This window comes from Phytophthora sojae (assembly GCF_000149755.1).
Source record: "Phytophthora sojae unplaced genomic scaffold PHYSOscaffold_4, whole genome shotgun sequence".
NCBI classification, from domain to species: domain Eukaryota; phylum Oomycota; class Peronosporomycetes; order Peronosporales; family Peronosporaceae; genus Phytophthora; species Phytophthora sojae.
In genome coordinates, this window is record NW_009258118.1 from 694,883 (window position 1) to 717,354 (window position 22,472).

Consider the following 22,472-nt stretch of genomic DNA (forward strand, 5'->3'; position numbering starts at 1 on the left):
TGTGATAAATGCGGGAAGATCGCGCCTTCAGTTTTGCTTTAGGTGCCGGCGAGATTCGTATTGGGTGGGGATCCACAAACTTGTTTGTGGGTTTCTACAAGGTAGCTATAAAGGCTTCTAATTAATTACAAACTTCCATCAACGATAACGATATGAGTAAAACAGCTAACCCGTTGACCTTGTCAGGAAGTACAGTAGTATTAATACTCATTCTCCATAGCCCAGAGTACGATTTTGGATAAGAAATGCGTCTAACTCGACGAGCACTTTGGTATTAATTACTCGGTCCATATTAGCGAAGTACGACACTTCACTTTACCGGTCGGAGACAGATGAAAGAGACTCAGCGTCGGAGTTCATGCCGTGCTGAAGTACCTCTACTAAGCAAACTAAGTCAAACTGGGGGAGATATCGAGGTCACTTCATACATTCACGTTAGACTCAACTGTTGGCGAGATCAGTCGTCTGCTACAGCGCCGCTTTACTTCTCACTTGTGGCATCTTCCCCTGCCCAGCCGATTGATCTTGGGGTCCAAGCAGTGCGCAACCTCTAGCATGCACTCGTTGGCGTAGGTGACGTTGTTGGAACCACATACGGGGCTTAAATCGCGTTCGCAGAGCGTCGGACACTTGTCTTCCGGATAGGGGTCTTGGTAGAAGCTTTCGCGCTCGTGCTTGTGAGCTGGAGCAGTCCCATAAGCACCATGACAACCAACTTGTTGATATTCATCGCTTCTTCTCGTCGTAATTATACTACATGTATAGAGTTGGAGATGTTGTCGCTTGTGCGCGCTGGGTTCAAAAGAGAAAGTGGGGAGTCAGCGTGCAGAGCCAAATGAAAAATCACGAGGTGCGTACGAAACGTTGTAACTTACAACGTTTCGTACAACTTGTAAGTAAGGGATGATGGTCGATTGTCACCTCGTAAGGCACAGCAGAATCACCGGTTGTACACAGTACATGTATACGGATATGCCATCTACATTGGTGGTGATTCACCACCTGGTGAACCATGTATCAAGCTCCAGAGCTGATACTTTCTCGTCAAAGCTGCTCAAATCTGAATAAGCAATCCTAAATTATAGAGTTTATACCTAGAGCTGCACGGCTGTAATAATACGGAGTAGAAAGAAACAGGTTACAAGCTTACGCACGAGCTATGCTTATAGGCAACCCGGAGCGTTGCTCCGGGAGGGTACACAGGTCGACGAATAGTTTCATGGACGATGATAACGGATAATAATTGAGTAAATCCCAAAGTTGTTTTGTTTTAATCCTTAAAAGCACTACCAGCCCAACTAACTCTCTAGTTGATTCTAACGTGGGCATCTACTGCGCCTGCTCGCAGCCGCAGCATCTGCCCGAGAATGCGTAATTGAACAAATAGTTGCGCACATCGAAGTGTATCGATACGGAAATGATGTTTCAGCCAAACCTTTGTGAGGCTGGTAACCAGCAAGCCCCGCTCTTCTTTATCGTGGTGGGTTCTCAGGAGCCGAAAGTCACCAATTGAGGTTGCCTGATCTGATGATCGGTGACATAACACCCTGGTCAGCGTCCAATGACTGCGTTGGCGCCAGCAACGAGAGAGCTATTTCATTCATTTTGCAGGTAAGGTATACTGTGCTCATTTTTGTACTGTTGTGTGCTAACGATCAGACGAGAGAACTACAGTAGCGGAACGAAGGAGAGACGCATGGTGCGCTGATTTTGACCATTAACTTGAGGATGTTAGCTAAGTGACAATAATGATCCTCAATTCAAAAACAAAACAAACAAGCAAACTTTTAACTTGAGGGCTTGGGGGATAAATCGCGGAATGAGAAATACGCTAATGGGCCAATTCCTTGGAAGTGGGTGCTTCATCGCAGGGAAAAAAGTCTTGTTCAAACGAACGATGCTCGTGTCACTGTCGAGTTGAGCTGATTGGTTTGGCGACAGACACGAGGTTGGGCATCTTCGGCTAAGAGTGATTGGGTATTGAGCAAATTGACATGTAAAAAAATGCAGACAAGTCATGTTGTTCATCTTCAGCTAAGCTTGGTCGATTATGGCGCAAATTGATACACCTTCAGCGAAGCCATGACGCTCTCATACTGTACTAGAGCGTCCGTAAGTGTTTGAATGCAGGTTGTGGTCAATAATAAATGATTAGTATCAACCTTTGGTAAATAATGTGCATAAATCTTAGCATTTATCGACGGGTACCCGATTCCGGCAGATATTAGCTTAAACATTACAATTAAGAAAGAGAGACCCGGTTTGGTACCCGGTTTTGGAAAGTTACAAGTTTTTTGCCGGGGCCAAGCACAGGTCTTCGACCTGTGAACAGAACAGCCGCACCATCAATCATGCCCAACCCTAAATATGAACGCGGTTCGCATTTTACAGAGTTTTATCAACGGTTATTATGACATGTTCTGGGATAGGAAGCAACGTTAGTGGTGCTATTGCAGACCAAATAGGATTATACTGGGATAGGAAGCAACGTTAGACCAAATAGGATTATATCCGTGGTACGTCAAGTCAAACGATGACCCCTCCTGACATCTAACTGGTATATTTTCTTGAAACCGGTACGACTCCGGTGCCGCACTGGGCCCTCCATCCAAAAGGTTTATATGCGTGGGCAGATCGAACCGGTGTGCTACCGACGACACTGGTATGAATCAGTACACAAATTGAGCTGGGTACGGATGGACGAAGTGAAGCAAAGAGAACGATTGAGGCGGACTGTACAATAGCATGCATTTTCTACAAACTGCAAACAGATCTCAACCAAGTAAAACTGTAGATGCAAGATATCAACCGACAATGCATTACAAAATTAAAAAGCAAACAGGCAAATTTCCGGATAGATGCTGTGGCTGCGAAGCAGGCGCAGGAGATGACCGTAGCTAATAAGAAAAGCAATTGATAAAAATAAAAAATAAAAAGAAGGGGTTTATACTAAATCCTCCTGTCCCAGCCTTCGCGGAACCCTAGTACGGGGCGCTATGTATTTTTAAACTATTTTTTTGCGGTCAACCTTGGTAGCACTCAGGGCGAGCGCGGCATCAACGTCGAGTACCCCTCACCCTACACGGCGGGCCAAGATGTGCGTAGGGTAATTAGCAAGGACACTACAGTTGCCGAGTTGGTTGCACTCGGTAATGTAAACTACAATCCTTTGTGCTTTGCTCTCATTCTGTCTAAACGAAGGCGTAAATCGTTGTTTTGTATTTTAACTTCATCGTAATTCGTTGTTTTACCATAACCCAACGACCCTTACTTCGATGGTATTGGATGCTATTCTGTACTGTCGCCCAGGCTTTGATTATCGTTGGAATGGCGCATTTGCAACCGCCAATCCACGATTTCCCGTGTAAATCAAGCTTAAATCGAGCTTTTCGCTCGCGCATCGCAGGGCAAGTCGCTTACTCAATGATTATTCTAGGATTTGACTTTGAATTAGCCAGCCTAATCGACTGACAGAATTGGTGAAGAGCACAAATATTATCACGTATTTACAACAGGTCCACAGCTCCTGACAAAGCAAAAGCTTCTAACGACAGCTGATGTTCTGACTGAGAGACGGCACCATAGAGCTATAGAGCGGACCGAATCCAGTGGCTGACTGACTGTGTGTACAGTACAGGTATTGTGCACTTGTCAAGGGCACGTAAGGTCACTGTACCGCTTTAGTACTTAAATATTTCACTTTCAACTTCATGGATTCGTGCGAGCCTTATCAGGTCTATAATAACCTGAAGGAGGTCCAGATAAGCCACCACAGCCTGTGGTTCTCGTCCCTGTGGTCACCACAGGGGCGAGAACGCGCAAAGTAACGGCGGTCGGCACGCAAAGCTTCTGACGCCTGATCATGGCGCATTATAAGAAGGTAATTTCATCGGCACCCTCTATCCGACGTTTGCTCGACGTACGAGGTTACTAATTACTAGTACATCCGTAGTGTTCGTACATCACGACGGCAACGACGTCAGAAGCCTCACTTTGGTCTTATATTGATATATCGATTTATCGAAGGCAATAGGGGAGATTATAAAGTACGAGTCGAGTTGCGAGTCAGAACGCATAATATTATGAATGTGCGATATAGCCCAGCGTAAACGAGGGAGTGACCCCCACGTTCTACTCGCGTGTGCAGAGCAAAAGAGTGTGTACCGTAATCGAGTGTTCCACCAAGACAGCAAAGGAGAAAACGTCAAAAGGTGTATGCGTTGGGAAAACGTTTGTCAATAGGTGTAGTGGTCGTGGGCGTCACGTCGCGTCATGTCTCATCATACACGTACTGACACACGTTTTGGTTGCCGCGGTATTTCGGCCGAGGTCGGGTCATACAGACCCAGGATCGAGCTTCCATGCACAGTAGTTTATTAACGACACGCTCGTCCGGTTCGTGGTGCCCATGACTTTGATAGCGAATTGTACGACTGAGGGACTACAATGAACGTCGTTATCCATTGTAGCCAGGCCTCAGCGTTGCCACAGTTCTATAATACCTACACTCTCCCCCGGTTGGGGGCTCTCACTAGAGCTCCTTCACCTCCGAAATTCAGATGCAAAACCTACCTAGTACAGCCATGCTATAGACGCTTGCGGTTTGCGTTGGTAGTTCCTTGTAGCCACAATAGCGAAGTTGTCGAGTACAGTTGCTCTATATGCTATTATTAGTTGACCGTGTTCGCTGCTAGTTGCATCAGGTAGAAGCCTTCCTAACCCCGGGTTTTATGGATTTGGATCTAAGCCCACACACCAGTCACCGCATTCGTTGCTGATGCAGCTTTATGATGCACCTTAGTGCGCTTGGAACCACATACACATACTGTCATACCGACAACCTAGCATACACCTAATGACACGAGTTAACGCTTTTGACAAAACGTTTCAAATTCATACACCTTTTGACGTTTTCCCACAGCAAAGTGCTTACCAACTGGCTCCCCAATCAATCCGTACAGACGCCAGCGTTGCCTTGTTTGTGTCAGTCCCATCATTAACCCGATCACGGATGATCAAGCCAAGCACCTGGCTTCCTTGCGGCTCGACGCCATTCCTCCTCCGCCTCCTCACTTTGGGTTTTGCTCCGAACAGCAAAAGCAGTAGCAGACAATCGACGACTGCATCACCATGAACAAGCTGGCGATCTTGGCGGCCGTGGCGCTGCTGCAGCTGACAGGAACCAGCGCGCGAATCAATTCCACTACGGTCGATCCCGAAGACAGGTGCCCGACGCTCTGCGAACGCGACTTTATGCCTCAATGCGGGTCGGACAGCGTCACGTACGCGAACATTTGTCTGCTGAAGGTGGCGCACTGCCTGGACCCGGAGGTCAAGAGGAAGCACAAGGGACGATGCAAGAAAACCAAGCGTTTCGTTTCACGTATTCACCAAATGGTCGAGTGAAAAAAGCGTCGGGAGCCTACAACTGCATTATCGAGCGGAAGTTGAGCTGTTGCGCGAGAATATACGAAGATAGTCAATGTCAATTTTACGCTGCACCTAGTTGGGGCCTATATGATGCGGTCTACGCAAAACTTTTAAGTTGTGCTAGCATAGTGTTCAACTGGTGCGTGATGTCCTTGAATTCTCGACGCAGCAGCTCGAGTCGATTCAGTCTAACTACTTGTTTGCCTCCCGGAAAGCGGGAGACAAGTACCAAACGCAGAGTGTCGCGCGCTTGTCGATTCGGAGCTAGCCTGCAAGGTAGAAATACAATACGTTAGGTTGATCCGTTGATTTTGGCGAGCCAAACGACACGGTAATCATGGCTGAACAATGTTTGCAGCTCAACTTGGTACATGTAGGTAGGACCCTTTATACGTACGTAACAGGTATACATGTAATTTAATAATGCATCTTCGCGTAACCTATTCTCGGGTGGAATTGTGGTGCTTATTTGCTTTGATCCCTGCCGTGTGCACGTGCAAACTTTGGCATTGAAGAATGGCACGACCAAAAGGCCAAGGTCATCAGCGAAGCAGCACAGTAACTCGTCTGTGGCTAAATAAGCACACATATTCGGTGGGAAGAACCACACTCAGCAAACTCATTGCATGGCTCACGCCATGCAATTTAACTTTACGAGTAGACTTGGTTTTACGCAACGTTGGAGCAGGCAGGTGTGTCACCTGAGAGCGGGACAGCAAAACGATAAAATACCTTTTGCGAGTATCTGTAGGTGAAGTTATCGACATGCGGCTAACAATGGCGGCGACGATTTTCTCTTTATCAAGTGCAAAACGAGCTGATATGAACTTCAGACAATCATTTGCGTTGATTCAGGTGCTCGTTGTGGTCTGATGGCTGATATCTTTCTTTTAGTCTCCGACTACTGTAGAGCAACTTGCAACAACGAGCCTTCTGTAACAGGTATGAAATGTAGCCATGCCAGACGGTGATCGCGGCAGCGGTTGCAGAGCCCAACAGCCCGAAGTGGCAACCATGCCGAGAACCGCACATGAAGGATCTTTGGGCTAGAGGGTCGCGCCGTGGGCAGTGGTCCGAGGAACGGATCGAAGAGAGTGGTGAGCAGCGCGCGACGGGTGGCGTGCTCCGTCGCCGCGCGAGCTAGCGGCGCTCACTTGGGTTTGTACCCGGACGAGAGCAAGTGGGGGCACCCGCAGCCCTTGCAGCGGCGCACGGCGAGCTGTCGGACGATGTCGAGCTGACGGACGAGAACGAGCTGCCGGACGTGGACGAGCTGACGAACGACGAGAGCGAGTCGCAGAACGACAACGAGCTGCCCTGGTTGTACTGAGGTTAATAAATAGGGGCGTAGGTCCCGGTTGCTTTGCGGTGGCCCACAGGTGTTGATGTTGAAGTGACAAACCCCTCATGGTAGCGGACCTTGGCGTGGACACAGCAAAAGCACTACGGGCGACGGCCCGCTGGCGAGCTGGCGTTAGCAGACTCGTTACACTTCTAATGTAGCAGGCGCGTAAATATTTGAAAATACTCGAATGGAAATGGCATGACGGTAGTGTGGGGCGTTTTGCTGTTAGTAGAATTTACTAGACAATAACTCACTGTTAGTTGTACGTTTGCTGATTGTAAGCAGGGGTTCGATATATTGTGGTTAAAGTTGAGGTAAAGTGAACGACAAGCTGCACTTTTTAGCATAAAATGTAGAAGAAGAGATTGACCAAGCAGAGCAGTAAAAGCTATTCTCATAATCTGTCCTGAACTACAGCAAATGTATCAACTACATGGCTCAGCATCTTCAGCCCTCCGTTTGCTCGCTTCCTTGCGTCTCCTGCGTGTCCTCGTCGTCTTCAGCGCCCTCGCACAGCATTTGCTGCAGCTCGGTATTGCGGGCGTTCGCAGCGTCAAGCTGTCTTCCGAACGTTGCCGCCTTGCGCCTTTCACGTCGCATCTGGACCCTCAGGGCGTTGGTTTCGAACTTGAGCTGGCTGGCTTCCGCTTCTTTGAGAGACATCATGTGCTGCAGCACCACAACGTGCTGTTCTGCTTTTTTGAGTTGCTTTTGGGCCCGCTTCGTCTCCTCCTCCTGCACCTGCAATTGCGTGCGCGCCTTGGTGAGCTCCTCCGTCGCCTCTTTCGCATCCTCCAGCTGCAGCTGCAAATGCGTGCGCAGCTTGGAGAGTTCCTCCTTCAGCACGGAGCCGTCGTCGGCTTTCCCTTCCTTCCCCTTGAGCCCCGCCTTGGTGTCGTGGTCCTCCTTGAGCGCGCGCAGCTCCTTCAGCTCACTGGTGCGCTTGGCTCGCGTGCAGATGCGACTCAGCGTGCCGCGATTAATCTTGAGCTGGGGGAAGCGGGCGCGCATCTCCGCAGTGATGCACGCCCACTTCGTGCCGTGGAAGACCTCGGGCAGCTCGGTCCGGGCGTCCGACCAGTTGGGGTACGTCCGCTCCAGCCGTAACACGGTCTTGTGCGCCTCCACCGTGAGCTTGTACGACACCGTCCCGCACCGAACGTCGTCGTCTCCGCGCCGCGTCTTTAGCTTCTTAGCTACGGGCTCGCAGCAGCAGCTCTGCTCCTCAGCTGCGGCACTCTCAGCAGTAGCAGTAGCAGTAGCAGTAGCAGTAGCAGTAGCAGTAGCAGTAGCAGTAGCAGCCGCTGCCGCCGCGTCCTCCGTCTGCTCACGGCTTTCGCCCGCCATGTTTCTCTCCAGCTTCTCTTCTCTCCACGGCAAAGGCCAAGTGCGTCCCCGATCCAGTGCAGCGTCCCAAGGAATGCATGTCAACTTCAACTTCCCTCCCATTCGTCAACCGCCACCGCATTATCCGCCAATCGCAGCCCTACATGTATTCATCCCTATCATACAATACACACAGTCCAGCATGACGCCCCGAACCGAGGTGCGGCGCCAGAAGCAGCGGCTGGACGCGCCGCTCGTGGCGCTCTTCGTCTTCTCCGTGGCGCTCAAGCTGCTGCTGCTGCCGTCCTACACCAGCACGGACTTCGAGGTGCACCGCAACTGGCTGAGCCTCACGCACGAGCTGCCGCGCCGCCGGTGGTACCATGAGGCCACGAGCGAGTGGACGCTCGACTACCCGCCCTTCTTCGCCTACTTCGAGTACGCGCTGAGCTTTGCGGCCGCTGCAGTGGACAAGAGCATGCTGGTGCTCAGCTCCACGCCCGTGTTCTCTCCCTCCATCCTGCTCTTCCAGCGACTCAGCGTCGTCGCGTCCGACGTGGTGCTGTTCTACGCGCTGCACGCGTACTGCTCGTCCTGGCCCACGGTCACCACGACGGAGTGGGCGTTCTCCAGGGCCAAGAGACTCGCCATCATGCTCGTCACGGTGCTGGACGCGGGGCTGCTGTACGTGGACCACATCCACTTCCAGTACAACGGCATGCTGCTCGGGCTGCTCATCCTGTCGGCCACCAAGTTCCGGCTGCAGCAGGACCTGCAGGGCGCCTTCCTCTACGCCGTGCTGCTCATGTTCAAGCACATTTACCTGTACGTGGCGCCGCTGTACTTCATCTACCTGCTGGGCCACTACTGCTACGTCAAGAAGGCCGACTCGGGGTCGTCTGATGACGATGAAGATAACAATGGGAAGGTGCTGAGGAAGAGATCCATCTCGAGCACCGACGTGCACGAGACGATTCAGGATCTGCACGACGGCAACGTGGTGTTCTCGGTCGTGAACTTTGTGCGTCTCGGGGTGATGGTGCTGGCGGTGTTCGCGCTCGCATTCGGATCCATTCTGTGGGACCACGAAGACCCGATCGCCGGCATGAAGCAGATCCTGTCTCGACTGTTCCCCGTGCAGAGAGGACTGTGCCACGCGTACTGGGCCCCTAATGTGTGGGCGCTGTACGCGTTCCTCGACAAGGTGCTGGTGATTCTGGGCTTCCCGGCCTCGACCGAGGGAGTCGCGCTTATGAGCGGTGGACTCGTGCAGGAGGCCAGCTTCGCAGTGCTCCCCACTGTGTCGCCGCTGGTGTGTGCTGTTCTAACGTTCGTGATGATGACTCCGGTGCTGCGAAGTATCTGGAGGTACCCGGACTCGTCGCTCTTTACCAGTGCGCTTGCGTACTGCATGCTGTGCTCGTTCCTGCTGGGCTACCACGTGCACGAGAAGGCGATTCTTCAAGTGACGCTTCCCATGGCGCTAATGGCCGCTGACAGCGTCGCTAGCATGAGGCTGTACAGATTCGCGTCTGGCGTCGCTACCGTCTCGCTCTTCCCGCTGCTGTTCACACCCGCTGAGCAGGGGTCGAAGGTGCTGCTGGGTGCGTGTCACGCTCTTCTGGCGGAGGTTGTGCTCGTCCCGCTTCTCAAGCAGTCGCTGAAAGAGCGTCACATCAAGGTCACGGCTGTGCAGATGTCTCTCTTTGAGCGGGTGTTTCTTGCTGGACTGGCGGGTCTTGCCTTGCTGGCTGCGGTGTTTCCGTACATTCCGAGAATCGGTAGCCGCTACCCGTTCTTACCCCTGATGTTGATCTCGGTTAGCTGCGCTATTGGAAACATCTATGTGTGGGGCTTCACAGTCACCCAACACTTTAGAAAGCTTGATGCTGTCAAGTACTACCTCGATGCGCAAAGGCCCAAGTAAATAGCTGACTTCCAAGATCGTCAAGTCTCGAGCTAGGACAATGAAATAGATTGGTGTGATTTCCCTTGTTTTTCATTTTTCTTGTTCTTATCTTCTGCAGTTTAAACATGCATGGGTATGATGTTCACCGCACAGTGTGTTGTGAACCAACTTACCACTCTCTACGACAGCTTGCCAAGCTGCTGCTTCTTCTTGATGGAGTTCATGGCGTGGAACACGCCCGAGTCCACCAGGCCAAGGATGGTGAAGACACCGCCGATCACTGCGCACAGGTGCGTGATGAAGTGGTAGAACGGGATGCTGTCTGACGTGATCTGGACCACCAGCGGCGAGATGTCGAAGGTGAAGAGCGCAGACGGCTGCTTGTCCTCGTACTGGGTCGTTGTCGCCGAAAACTCGTACGATCGCTGCTGCAGGTGCGTCTTCCGCGTGTTGTCCTGGTTGTCAAAGCCGACCACCTGTTCGCACCAATCGACAGCATAAAGGTCAGTCTACGTAAGTGATACAGCAACTCAATGGAGGCAAGGATACACCACCACGTACGTTTAGGAAGTGCTGCACCGTGACGTTCTCGCTCTCAATGGTGTACGTCTTCTTGTCCAGCGGGAAACGGTTCGACGGCGCAGCCAGCAGACCAACGGCTCCAGCGAACAAGTTTTCGGTGCGTCGCACCTGGCCAAACGAGAAGTGGTTGACGACGTGCGAGACGTCGACGGCTTGGGCGTTGAACGACACCTCGTCGGAGCGCGCCGTGAACACCAGCATACCCGGGACTCGGTTCACACTGATACTTCCCGAGATCTCGCAGCCTTCCACCGCTCCCGACTGCATTGTCGCCGACGGACGGCGCTTCTTGAAGTCGATTCCCTCCAGGTTCTCCTCGTTCACGCGCACAGGCAGGGGAAGCCCCAGTCGGTTGTTGTTCATGTTCACCTCCTCAGCGAAATCGGCGTCCGGCTCGAGACGGCGGAAGAACAGGTCGAGGAATTGCAGCAGGTGCTCCGTCTTGCGCGGGCCGTTGTAGATGTACCTGGTGGACGTGCTGCCGTACATGTAGATGAGCATGGACGGGAACGCGCGGATGTGCGCGCGGCGGCAGAGCCACACGGCGTCGGGGTCCGTGCAGTCCACGGAGGCCATGCGGACCATCTCGCTGTACTCCGGGTGGTCGGGCAGCTGCGCCGCCGCGCGCTCCCACTCGGGGTGGAGCTGGTGGCAGAACGGACACCAGGGCGCGTAGAAGTTGACGAGCACGAGCTCGTACTTGGCCATGAAGTCGTCGAAATTCTTGGAGGTCAGCGGCGTCGAGTAGTGCACGCTGGTCTGCGTGTCCCGGTGCACGCCGCCCCACACGGGGATGCCCTTCTCGTGGTTGTCGATGACCACCTCGTCCAGGCGCTGCACCTGGTCGTGCTCGCGGTCCGACGCCAGCCGGAAGTGGCGGATGTGGCGCGTGAGGTTCGTGAAGCGCTGGCCCATGTGGTCCTCCAGGTCCACGCTGGCCACGGCGCACGGCACGTTGAGCAGACTCACGTTGAAGTTGACGCGTAGTCGGTCCTCCTGGTGCTCGTCCATGACCACGGTGGTGCGCGTGCTCTGCAGCCGGTAGGCCTCCCAGTGGGTCACCAGCAGCAGGCCCATGGCCACGAAGGACAGCAGCGAGAAGAAGGAGCCGCTGTACGTGTGCACTTGCAGGTCGTCCGGCAGGTGCCTGCGGAGGGGGAAGCACGGCGAGTTAGGAGGTGGGGGTTACATGGGTGGGAGCGCGACAAGGAGGAGGCCATGTGGAAGAAGTTTGAAGAGCTGCGGGGCGCTGGGAGACGAGAGAGCACGCACCGGAAGAAGTCGAGCCGCGCCATATTGGAGCGCCGAGCTTTTGCCACGTCGGCGATTGCGAACTGTTGCGTGTTGATTTGTATTGAAAGGGTTTTGGCCAATGAGAGAAGTGAAACGATGCGATTGGTGAGAAAAATATACATTTTATTAGTAGATCGCCCTCTGTTTAGGTAGGCCAATGAGGACGTTTTTGAGGACACTTCTTTTGTTGTTGTAAATTTTGTGGTGAGGTTGCGCGGGTATCGCATTAAAACGGCATCTACGAAGCGATCGAGCATGATGCAGTGGGTCTTGCCCTGCCTTCACCGAAATGCAATTGTACGGAACCATAACGCGGACATCGCTGACCCCCACACCCTCTTTCAGTGTCTGTAGGAGCCTACTGCACCCCATCTTGCAAATTTGGCGCCGGAATTGGCTCCAGCGTCCCACATGCATAGTGCATACTGGTACGCCTACCGAGGGGTTTCAGGGACGAACAAAGTTTGTACTGCTGCGCTCGCGTTCGCGTTTTCAGCTTGGACGCAGTGCGTGGTGGTGCTAATAACTTTGTCTTGCGTTTAAAAAATCGCTAGCGTGCAATCCTCACAACTAAACAACACCGCATTCAGTACATGTACACGCACACCGTATGCAAAGCTTTCCCCTCGACGACAATTTTCCACCAGTTTTACTGCAACACTGATCATTGTTCATTGCATGTGAGGCGTGCATCCGATGGCAACGCTGAAGGAAGCGTACACGTATTATTTATCCCTGTTTCTGAATTGACGTGTCATTCGACCTGACAGGCTGTCAGGTTGCAGCGTTACACGGGCCCACTGTAGTCTAGGAAGGGTACGATTTTTTTTAAATCTCAGCGCCGTCCTAGGCTTTACACGAAGTATGGATATGCTATCCTAAGAATCAATCAGAAAGACGCGCTGTCCGTCCGTCACAAAATCGTCACGCTTATTCACTAAGTACGATTCCCACTAAGTTCGATTAGCTGCCGAGCGTAGCGAAGGCGGCCCAGTAATGGCACAAACAACCTTTTGCTGCCGAGCGTAGCGAAGGCAGACCCCCCCCCCTTGCGATCTAGCGGGACCGCAGGGCCTGCCCAATACTATTAACTAATAACACTGCGAGTAGTGCAGCGAGCCGACGAGGCGAGCGGAACGGGGGCGATAAGATCACCCCCGTTCGGATCACCGCGTTATAGCAAAGCGATAGGTAGCTGGGCCTGCCCTACTACTAAGTATAATAGTAAGGTAGCGAGGTTGGTTCATATAAACACATTGTAAGCCATAGCAGCGCATAGTTAGTTATAGCAGCACGTAGTCAGCGATAGGATAGGAGCGCATAGTTAAGCGCTAGCAGCACGTAGTGAGCGGCATGCACGTCTAGTTAGCGATAGCAGCACGCAGAAAGTGATAGGAGCACGTAGTAAGTGATAGCAGCAACGTTGTAAGTGGTAGCAGTGCGAGTACATGTAGCGCAAGGTGAGCTGAAGGTAGTTAAGTATTAACAAGGAGCCGAGCTTATTTCACTATAGTAAAACTACAGGGACAAATTAACTACAACTACCGCGTACTTGGCTCTCAACGTGATAAACATCCTTCGAAGTATCTGCTATTGCTAAAAGGGGTTCATGTGTGTGTGAATAAGGTGTATTTAGGTTACTTACACTACGCTGGTATTTACTCTTTCTACCGCGCCATGCTGAACCTGAACTCCCTTCCGTTCTCTGTATAGCATTGGAGATCGGGATACAGGCTAAAGGCTAAAAGTGGTTCATGCATCGATAGCTTATGTTATGTGTCGGTATGTAGTATAATGAGATCTGAATAGTAGACGCTGACATTCAATGAGCTGGAGTTCTATGATAGATAACCTTGGACGCGCTCTACCTGTATGCTAAACGCTGGAAACGGAACTTGCATAGTGCAACGTGTACTTCATAGATACGAAATGCAAAGTTGTTACTTTCAATGTCTTAGCGGCTGTGGTGCAGGTGGTGCGCTAATGTGCTTATGTACTCCGCTTAGACTAATACTTAAATAAAAATAAGTTTTGATGAGGCCACATTATCGCAGCCCGAAGTTGAACACATTTATGGATCATATAAATGCCGAAACGATCCCGATATGTATATGTTCACGATGTTCTAATAAGAACGAAGTACTAACGATATGCTAAGGAGAGGTATTGCGAAGCGTGAATTGTTATTTAGGCTTATAGCCTTGATACAGAATGTAAAGGCTATACTCTTGGACCAACTAACAGAAACCATGGCAGAGTGATACACTTGGTAAAATAACACGTATACAGACTTATGAGAGCACACTAAACACGAGCTGTTCTAAGTGCAGATACTTTGTAGTTTGGGTTGAATACCTGCGACGATGTTGGACATGGTTTACAACACAGTACCGTGCGATAGAAAATATATTATCTTGCAAGTGCATCTACTTATGGTAACACTGACGTGATGAAGCTGATACCAGCCACTTTTAACCATACTAAGAGTACTCCCAACATACAAACACCTTCTTACGTGCATACAATCCAAATTAATGACATTTGACTGGAAAACAGCCCACCGGAGCGAAGTGGAGGTGGGCGGCCCTCACTACTACGACTAACCTAAACTTACCGCCGCGTAGCGGCGGCGCTCGGCTAGTCGAGCGACACAGCGCCAAAGAATTTAGGACGAGTCTGTAGTTGACACCCAGAGCCAGCCTGTCGTGGACTTCATATAGCCAGCCGGCTACAACTTGTTTCCTGGTCTTGCGCTAACAGCCATCGTGATGTCGAATATTTCAGATAAGGCTAGCTTCACACGGGCACTAGTACTTGCACGGTTACCGGTAGTGGTGACTTAGTTGCTACAGCACCAGGATAAACTACGCTTGAATGGACGATGGCTCACTACGATCAGTCGAGCAGACCACGCCGTTGTTGCCGTCGTAATAGTCGAAGCGGACTGTAATCAGCGAACCAGTGCGGGGGGTCAAATTCATCGGCGTATTGCTTAGATACTTTGAACGCCGCACCGCAAGGCCACAAACTTGGACGCAGATGGCTAAGCGCATGACGTTTAACGTCAAAGCCCTTGTTTCTGCCCGCGAAGTACCGATCTCGTCGATTTGACACCGTCGAATCGAGCAAGAGCTGCAGCATCTTGGACCTTTGGCCACTTCTGCTTCCCCGTCGTACTGCGCAGCGCAGCCGAAACTCTTGCCTTACGATCGAGTGGTCCCTGTGAAGAAGATGCTGGACTTATCACCGGAAGACCAGGAGTACTGTCGGGATGTGACGACCCAACTGCTCGATCGAACCCTGTACGAGTGCGAGGAGCTTGGCCTGGACACGGCCCCGGCCGCGAACCTCGCGCGCCTGGACAGCAAGCGATGGAAAAAGCTCCAGACGCACCCGACTGTGACGCTGTACGGTGAGCGCAACCCCAAAGCCGCGTGGTCCCCGATGATGCACCGAGAAGACTGGGAGCATCCTGTCGCGGTTGTCGCTATTGGCGTGTTCAAGTGCTCGCTGGACGACATGCTGCTCGGGTTGTTAACCCCGGACGTCGGCGCCCAAAAGACGAGAAGCGTGCTTATGGGTCGACGCCCGGAGGCCCATTGCCACCATCAGAGCATTGTGAGGCCTACTCGAGCGAAACCTTTCCACCTTCTGGCTGTTAGTCGTTATATCAACACGCAGCACTGGCCGTACACGATGTTCGTGGGTCCTCGGGAGATGGTGGTGGCCTTTGCCACGGGTGAAGTGGTCACCTCAAGTGGGAAACGCGTCGGCTACGAGATCGTTCAGTCGGTGTCGCTGGACCAAACGTACCCTCGCTCTCCTTCATTGCCGCGGTCCCAAATGATCAAAGCCCGAGTCTTCTGGGAGCAGCCGGATGGGTCCGTGGGGATGTACAACAAACTCGTCGTGGACGTGAAATCTCACCTCCCGGACGCAGTAAAAGTCGGAAATGTCTGTCGAGGAGCGATGTGTTTGTGGAAATTCGTGCCACGAAGTATCGAGATCAAGAAGCTGCGGTGGTGCCTGAAGAACAGGAAGGTCATGACCCGCGAGCTGCAGCGCGAATCGCGGATGCTTGGCTGTGCTGCGTGTGGGATCATCACGCAGAAGTCTCAGGCTGCAAACAAAGGAGGCGCGAAGAACGAGTCGTCGAAGAATCAGTGCGAGTTCTGCGAGGCGTGGCTGTGTGGACTGTCATATTGCCGGGCAACGTGTCAGGTCAAGATGCTAAACTGTAGCGACACCAAGATGTACGAGCAAACAGTGATGGTTTGTCCCCGCTGCATTTCCTTCGTGCGAAGTATAGCTGCGATTGAGATTGTACGTTCTGAATTGTTAGAGGCGCTGAAAAATGCTCATGGGGGGCTCGCAAACTGGGAGCAAAACGGTTATGCTTGGTCACCGACATCAGGTTCGTCGACGGATTATGAATAAATTAGTAGAATATTCACAACCATTATCTTCGCATCGTATCCGCTGTATTTGTGTGTGTGATGGTGAGGGGTGGGTTCTGAAGTTCATAAGCTCGTTTTGCACTTGAAATCGCGTCGCCATTGTTAACCGCGTGTTGATATCTTCATCTAGAGATACTCGCAAAAAAATTTTTTTACCGTTTATCTGTCCCCCGCGCAAGACGTGCCACACCTACATGTACTTACAGTCTTGCGTAAGACTACGTCTAGTCATATCGAAGCGTAGTGCTACGCAATTAGGTTGCTGATGGTGGTGCTAACTGTAAATTTGATTGGAATATGTATGGTAATTTAGACAAGGATCACTTAGTGCGTAATGTACTTCGCTGATGGCAAAGCTTGCACGTTTACACGGCAGGGGCCAAAGTACAATAAACACCACAATTCTACCTGACACTAGGTTTCGCGAGCATGTATGACCTACACGTAAAGCGATACCAAGTCACGCTGCGAGCATTGTTCAATCAGGATTACCGTATCATTTGGCTCTCCAAATCAACGAATCACTACTACTAGTATTACTGGAGGCTCGCTCAGAGCGCATGAATCGACAAGTGCGCAACGCCCCGCGCATTGGGGAACAATTAAGGCCGGTGCGAATTCAAGGACATTACGTACCAGTCGAACACTATGCCATCGCGCAGGATCGACGGCTTATCAACTTCTGCTTATAGACCGCATCATTTCGGTCTCAACTAGGTGTAAAAATGGCCTTCATTATCTTTGTATGTTCTCGCGAAACAGCTCAGCTCCCGCTCGATAATGCTTTTCGTAAGTCGTGATTCGGTTAACACCAACACACGGCACAATCGCAAACAAGTGCAGTTCCTACAAAAAATCAAAGCTTGAAAAGCTAATCAGGCCCAGAGAAGCTGCCAGTGGCTCACTTCAGAGGCTTGACCGCCGCTTCCACCAGCTTGAAATTCTCCGCCATCGCCCCCTTCAACTGGGCCAGCAGAAACTTCATTTTCTCCTTCCCATTCCGCTTCTCCTTCTCCAGGTCGGCGACGAACTCTTCCATTTGTTGGGCTTGGCTCTCCAGGAGACAGACCCGATTCTGTAAACTCAGCACTTGGGTTTCGTACTCTCCTCGAAGCAGCAACGCCGTTTGACGACCTTCGCTTAGGGTATCGGCTTTCTTCTCCAGGTCGTCCACCTTGCGCACCAGAGACTCACGCTCGACCTCGTCTTGTTCACGCTGGTGCGCCAGCTCGGTGGCATCCGCGAAGAATGCCGCCAAATCTTGCTGGAGTTGGGCGGGACCAACTGAGCCAGCAAGTCTGGCATTTTCTGCCCTTTTGTCGATGCTATTGTCCTCCCTCCACCGTCTTAACGTCTTGAGCTCGCAGCATTTTTTCCAGTAGGCGCACGTGTTCACCATCGAGCGTTTATTCACTTCCAGCTCGGGGAAGTCGGCCTTCATCTCGGCCTCGATCGCTTTCCACTTTACTTTGTGGCGCAGCTCCGCCGGTTCTGTGGAGCGCCGCGTGGGCCAGTCGGGGAATGTCGACTCCAGCCAAACGAGCAGCTCGTGCTGAACTGGCGTCAACTTGAACGACTTCACATCGTTGTCCTTGTTCAGCTTCAGCTTCTTGCTGTCCGGGGCGGAGTCAGGCGGAGGACGCTCGTGCTGGACGTTGCTTGAAGCTGCTTCAGAGTGGTCACTAAGCTTAGGACCAGCTACCGTCGACGTGACTTGGTTTGGAGGGGGAGGTTGAGTGCCCAACTCCATGGTGCTCAATTGGAACTGATGGACAAACTGACAGTGTTGGATCCTAACGGTGTGGAGAACGCTGTAGCAGGGTCCCAAGGCAGCTTCAATTTGATGTGTGGATTTAGCCATGTTCCTACTAGGCGTCGAAACTTTACGTGGATTGTACGGTGATACGGTAATTAACTTTTGCGGCGACTCACTCTAGTGTGAGAAGAACGACAACGAGTATCCCACGAGCGTAAGAATGCAAGCTAACTGGCTAGCCGAGCGCATCTGGTTGACTGTGTGGTCGTTGTCTAAGTGATAGCGATCAACGCAAATATAGGTTAGCGATAGTTGACACAAGCAGGATATAGTGACATTCGTCCACATACCGTAGTTCCATAAGCTTAACTTGGTTTCCGCGTCGTTGAGTCGCATTGTTTCGGTGCAGTAATTCTCACCCAGATTCAGAGCTACTTATGTATGCACTAGAGAAGTTGCAATTATTGCAGTCCACCAGCAACAAAAACTGTTTGAACTTACCTCCATTACGGTGAGTCATCGGAAATCGGACACGAGCGCGAATCCGATGGGGATATAGAGCAGGAATGCAACCAGAAACAGCGTCAAGATCTTGTTGGCACGAGAAAGTTCGAAGCTCGCAAAGGTCTGTAGTGGTACTTAGTAGTAGTAGGAACTAAAGCGTAAGTGTTATCATTAAAAGGCAAATTTTGCCAAGTGTAGCACATAATAAAGATCCGAGCGTACGTTAAGCAGCAGAGCGACTGCTTCCAGAACGAAATATCAGTACGCAACGTACTGATGAACATCGGGATAGCTCGCAGTGCTGAAGAATGACAAGATGGGCAGACCAAGTGCCGATAGCACCCCCACCACCCTCACAGCCTTGCAGTATTTGCGTCTTCATGCCTAGACGTTCCATCTGGAAGTGGTAGTTAACCGTCCAGGTCAATACGAGGCTGATAGCTTCCGTGGTCAACCCTGCGCAGAAGAAAGCGTTATGTCTGTGAATCGACAGAACGAGAAAATTACCGTTATCTATGAAAAATTTGCGCAAGATTTCTGAAAGAAATTTGGCCAATCCTGTACCAGTGTCGGATAAATAGAAACATATGAGCCCCCCCAGGCACTTGGGGTTAGCATTCGCGACCTATACACAAGGGATCAACGTCGCTACGACCAGGACAATTGCTGCCACCGGTGTGACTCGAGTTCCGACCGAGTATGGAACTATTCTGCTTGGCTGTCCTAAACGGGACGCAGGCAACTCAACTGAGAGCAGGTCAGATAATGAGCTGCTCGGTCCTCCGAGATTGAGCTCTGGGTCTATCATGATGCTTCTAAACTTATGCATTGATAACTACAGAGCTTCAAAATCTGGTAGATATTCGCTGTGTATCGCTTCAGCTGTCGGTGCATCCCTTCGTAACAGTCTCCTATCGTGTGAAAAGAATGACATTGAGTACCCGACTAGCATGATGATCGACGCCAACTGACTGGCTGAGCGCATTTGGTGCAGTCCGTGGTCCTTGTCTAGCCAAAACGGGTTGAGGTCAGGGAGAAATTCTCCATGCCAAGAGCAGTCCATCGTCACGTACTGTAGTTTCGTAGCACTGTGTCTGTATCATTTAGCCTCACTGTGTCAGTGCAGTATTTCTCACCCAGATTCAGCTTCAGGCACTGGAACGAATACAAGAAAGGGGTAAGGTACAACTACGATAATTGACACAATGCGCATTGCTCACGTACGTCTTGAACGGTCAGCGGGTGGAATCCATTAGCCCCTCCAAAGAGTATCAGGCCAATTGGCAAGGGCAAAACGGCGATCCAGAACAACATCGTCACAGCCAACTGGATGTAAAATGTGCGCTTGATGCTCTTGCACGGAGCCTTCACAGCCGATGGAGCCTCAGATTCATCCGACGTATAGTACGATTCGTCAGCACCGATGAGACGCACTAGCCTGAAGCTGACGAAGGTCTGAGCCAGTCATAGACAAAGAGATCAATAGACCGACTATCGCCACATGTGTTGAAACGTGCATTCTCGTACATTGAGTACCAGCGCGATTGCCTCGAGGGAGAAAAACCAGTAGACGGCATATGCGTGGACCTTCGGGTAGCTCGTCGTCCTAAAGAACGCCAGCAAGGGCAGACCAAACGTCGAGATAACCCCCAACACGCGGACGATTTTGCAGTATTTCTGCGTCTTTGCCGCGTGAAGCTTCTCGGTATTTCCTGAACACGTTTTCATCAGCTCCCTCTGGTACTGATAGTTGGCGCACCACGTCACTACGAGAGCAGCCGCTACGATCGTCATCCCTGCGCAGAAGATGGAATATCCCGGGGCTTCTGCAGAACAACAAGGTGAAAGTATGAGCACAGACCAAAGTAGTCAGAGTAACTCGATCTTACAGCCTGTGTCGGAAAAGTAGGGCCACGCCAAGCCACCGAGGTAGATACCCTTGGTTTTTGCAATAGAGACACAGGTGACCAACGTTACGATCGTAGTCGACATCACCACGACGGGCGCGACGCGAATCCCGATCATGAGGGGCGTAGGCTGCATCTGGGCTGATGTTGTCTTCAGCTGTGCAGCAAATGCCCGAGCGGAAAAGAGCTAACAAGTGTGTGTGTTTTGGAGAGCCAAACGACCATCGCGAAGGAGGCAATTGGTTATTGCTTTCGGTGGACGGCCGACCGACTATCCCTCAGGGTCGAAGCCTGTCGGACAGCAGTTTACCAACCTCGACGGCAGAGCGAACTTCATACTGGTGCTAACATTAGGTAAGAGAGTGAATATGGATATTCCGAGTCTCGTCCGACAAGGTCGTCCTCGGACGACCAAGTCTTGTCAGCGATGCCATTTTTTTTAAGTATTGCAGATTTTAAATTTAATTGCAGGATTGATCCCGGACAGAGAACCCAAGCGTGGACGTAATGATCGAGAAAAAGAAAGAAATGCTAAGATAACAGTCAAAGCCGAGGCAATGTTAGATGGTATCGTCATGTAGCGATTCGCTGCTATGCGAGAGGAACGACATCGAATACCCAACGAGTGTAAGAATGCACGCCAACTGACTTGCTGAGCGCATTTGCTGGATCCCATGGTTATTGTCTAGAACAATAACAAAGCAATCATCAGCTCGTCTGTCGACAGAGTTTTAAGACCAAAGCACGCACCATAGTTCCATAGCACAGTGTCTGTGTCGTTGAGCTTCATTGTGTCCGTGCAGTACTTCTCTCCAAGGTCAAGTTCCAGGCACTAAACACATCCACAATTGGTTAAAACGTCGACAATAACACTCGTTTCGAGTGTTTCAACACTCAAAACAATAGCTGGACGTACGTCTGCGATGGTGAGACGCTGGAACTCGTCGATGAGTGCCAGTCCGATAGGAATATAAAGCAGGAAGGCGATCCAGAACAACGTGGTGGAGACCACCTGAATGTAGAACGTGCGCTTCGTAGACGACTTTGAGTCATTCCACGGGTTGAACACGTTCGAAGAGGACGGCTGCACCTCCGAGTCGCCGGATGTGAAGTACGGGTTGCCGGCACTTGTGAGGCGCGCCAGCTTAAAGCTGGCAATTGTCTGTAGCAGCCATTGTACACAAGCATCAAGCTATCAGTGACTCTTCCCGCCGTGTTTTATCCACAACAAGAACGTACATTGACGACCAGAGCAATCGCCTCCAGCACAAAGAACCAGTAGGCAGCATACGCGTGAACGCTTGGATAGCTCGTCGTGCTAAAGAACGCCAGTATCGGCAGCCCAACCGTGGAGAGGACGCCCAGCACGCGAACCACCTCGCAGTACTTGCGGATCGACGCCGGGTAGTGGTTCTCCGTGTTGTCCCGGGCCTCCCTCTCCATCAACTCCCGCTGGAACTCGTAGTTGGTAAGCCACGTGAGCACAAGAGCAATGGCCACAGTCGTCAGCCCCACACAGAAGATCGTGTACCCGGGAGAGTCTGCAGTACAGCAACAACAAAGTAATTGTCAGAGGGTTACGCTCTTACGTGAATCGATTCCAGCAGCAATGTATGTACCAACCTCTGCCCGTGTCGGAGAAGTAGGGATACGCCAGGCCGCCTAGGTAGATGTCCTTGGCCTTGGCGACGGACACGCACGTGACGAGCGTGGCGATGACGACGGTCGTGGCCACGATGGGCGCGGCCCGAATGCCGATGGCGTAGGGCACGAGCGGCATTCTGCGCGTCTTGAAGCTCTTCTTCGGCGGCGGCAGCAGACGCTCCTGCAGCTCTGGGGAGTTCGCGAGTGTCATAGCGCCACGTCCAGCGGCGGTGGGGCGACTATCCCGTCGTGTCGTCGAACTAAACGTCCGTCCAGACGTAAGGCCAGCCCAAGGGCCACGTGGGAGGACCCTACTCAT

The 22,472-nt window shown here is 51.6% G+C and overlaps 6 protein-coding genes across 6 annotated transcripts; 3 read left to right on the top strand and 3 right to left on the bottom strand.

The window, feature by feature from the left end:
• Positions 1-5,133: 5,133 nt before the first annotated feature.
• Positions 5,134-5,364, top strand: PHYSODRAFT_440880 (hypothetical protein; the record flags this gene model as incomplete). Its single annotated transcript, XM_009527414.1, has 1 exon — positions 5,134-5,364. A coding segment is annotated over one exon (231 nt), but the record flags the coding sequence as incomplete, so codon positions are not given.
• Positions 5,365-7,222: 1,858 nt separating this feature from the next.
• Positions 7,223-7,786, bottom strand: PHYSODRAFT_247942 (hypothetical protein; the record flags this gene model as incomplete). Its single annotated transcript, XM_009527415.1, has 1 exon — positions 7,223-7,786. One exon carries the CDS (start codon positions 7,784-7,786, stop codon positions 7,223-7,225), a length of 564 nt encoding a protein of 187 aa, XP_009525710.1.
• Positions 7,787-8,657: 871 nt separating this feature from the next.
• Positions 8,658-10,815, top strand: PHYSODRAFT_285820 (hypothetical protein). The gene has a single exon (XM_009527416.1). It carries the CDS (start codon positions 8,754-8,756, stop codon positions 10,026-10,028), a length of 1,275 nt encoding a protein of 424 aa, XP_009525711.1. The 5' UTR covers positions 8,658-8,753; the 3' UTR covers positions 10,029-10,815.
• Positions 10,816-15,116: 4,301 nt separating this feature from the next.
• Positions 15,117-16,322, top strand: PHYSODRAFT_330716 (hypothetical protein; the record flags this gene model as incomplete). The annotated part of the gene is made up of 1 exon (XM_009527417.1): positions 15,117-16,322. One exon carries the CDS (start codon positions 15,117-15,119, stop codon positions 16,320-16,322), a length of 1,206 nt encoding a protein of 401 aa, XP_009525712.1.
• Positions 16,323-17,243: 921 nt separating this feature from the next.
• Positions 17,244-18,092, bottom strand: PHYSODRAFT_247960 (hypothetical protein; the record flags this gene model as incomplete). The annotated part of the gene is made up of 1 exon (XM_009527418.1): positions 17,244-18,092. One exon carries the CDS (start codon positions 18,090-18,092, stop codon positions 17,244-17,246), a length of 849 nt encoding a protein of 282 aa, XP_009525713.1.
• A 522-nt stretch (positions 18,093-18,614) lies between these two features.
• PHYSODRAFT_330718 (hypothetical protein) lies at positions 18,615-22,364 on the bottom strand (the record flags this gene model as incomplete). Its single annotated transcript, XM_009527419.1, has 7 exons — positions 18,615-18,725; positions 19,827-20,057; positions 20,130-20,428; positions 21,260-21,341; positions 21,426-21,671; positions 21,749-22,050; positions 22,133-22,364. The coding sequence occupies 7 exons, from the start codon at positions 22,362-22,364 to the stop codon at positions 18,615-18,617; spliced, it is 1,503 nt and encodes a 500-aa protein (XP_009525714.1).
• Between the last annotated feature and the right edge of the window lie 108 nt (positions 22,365-22,472).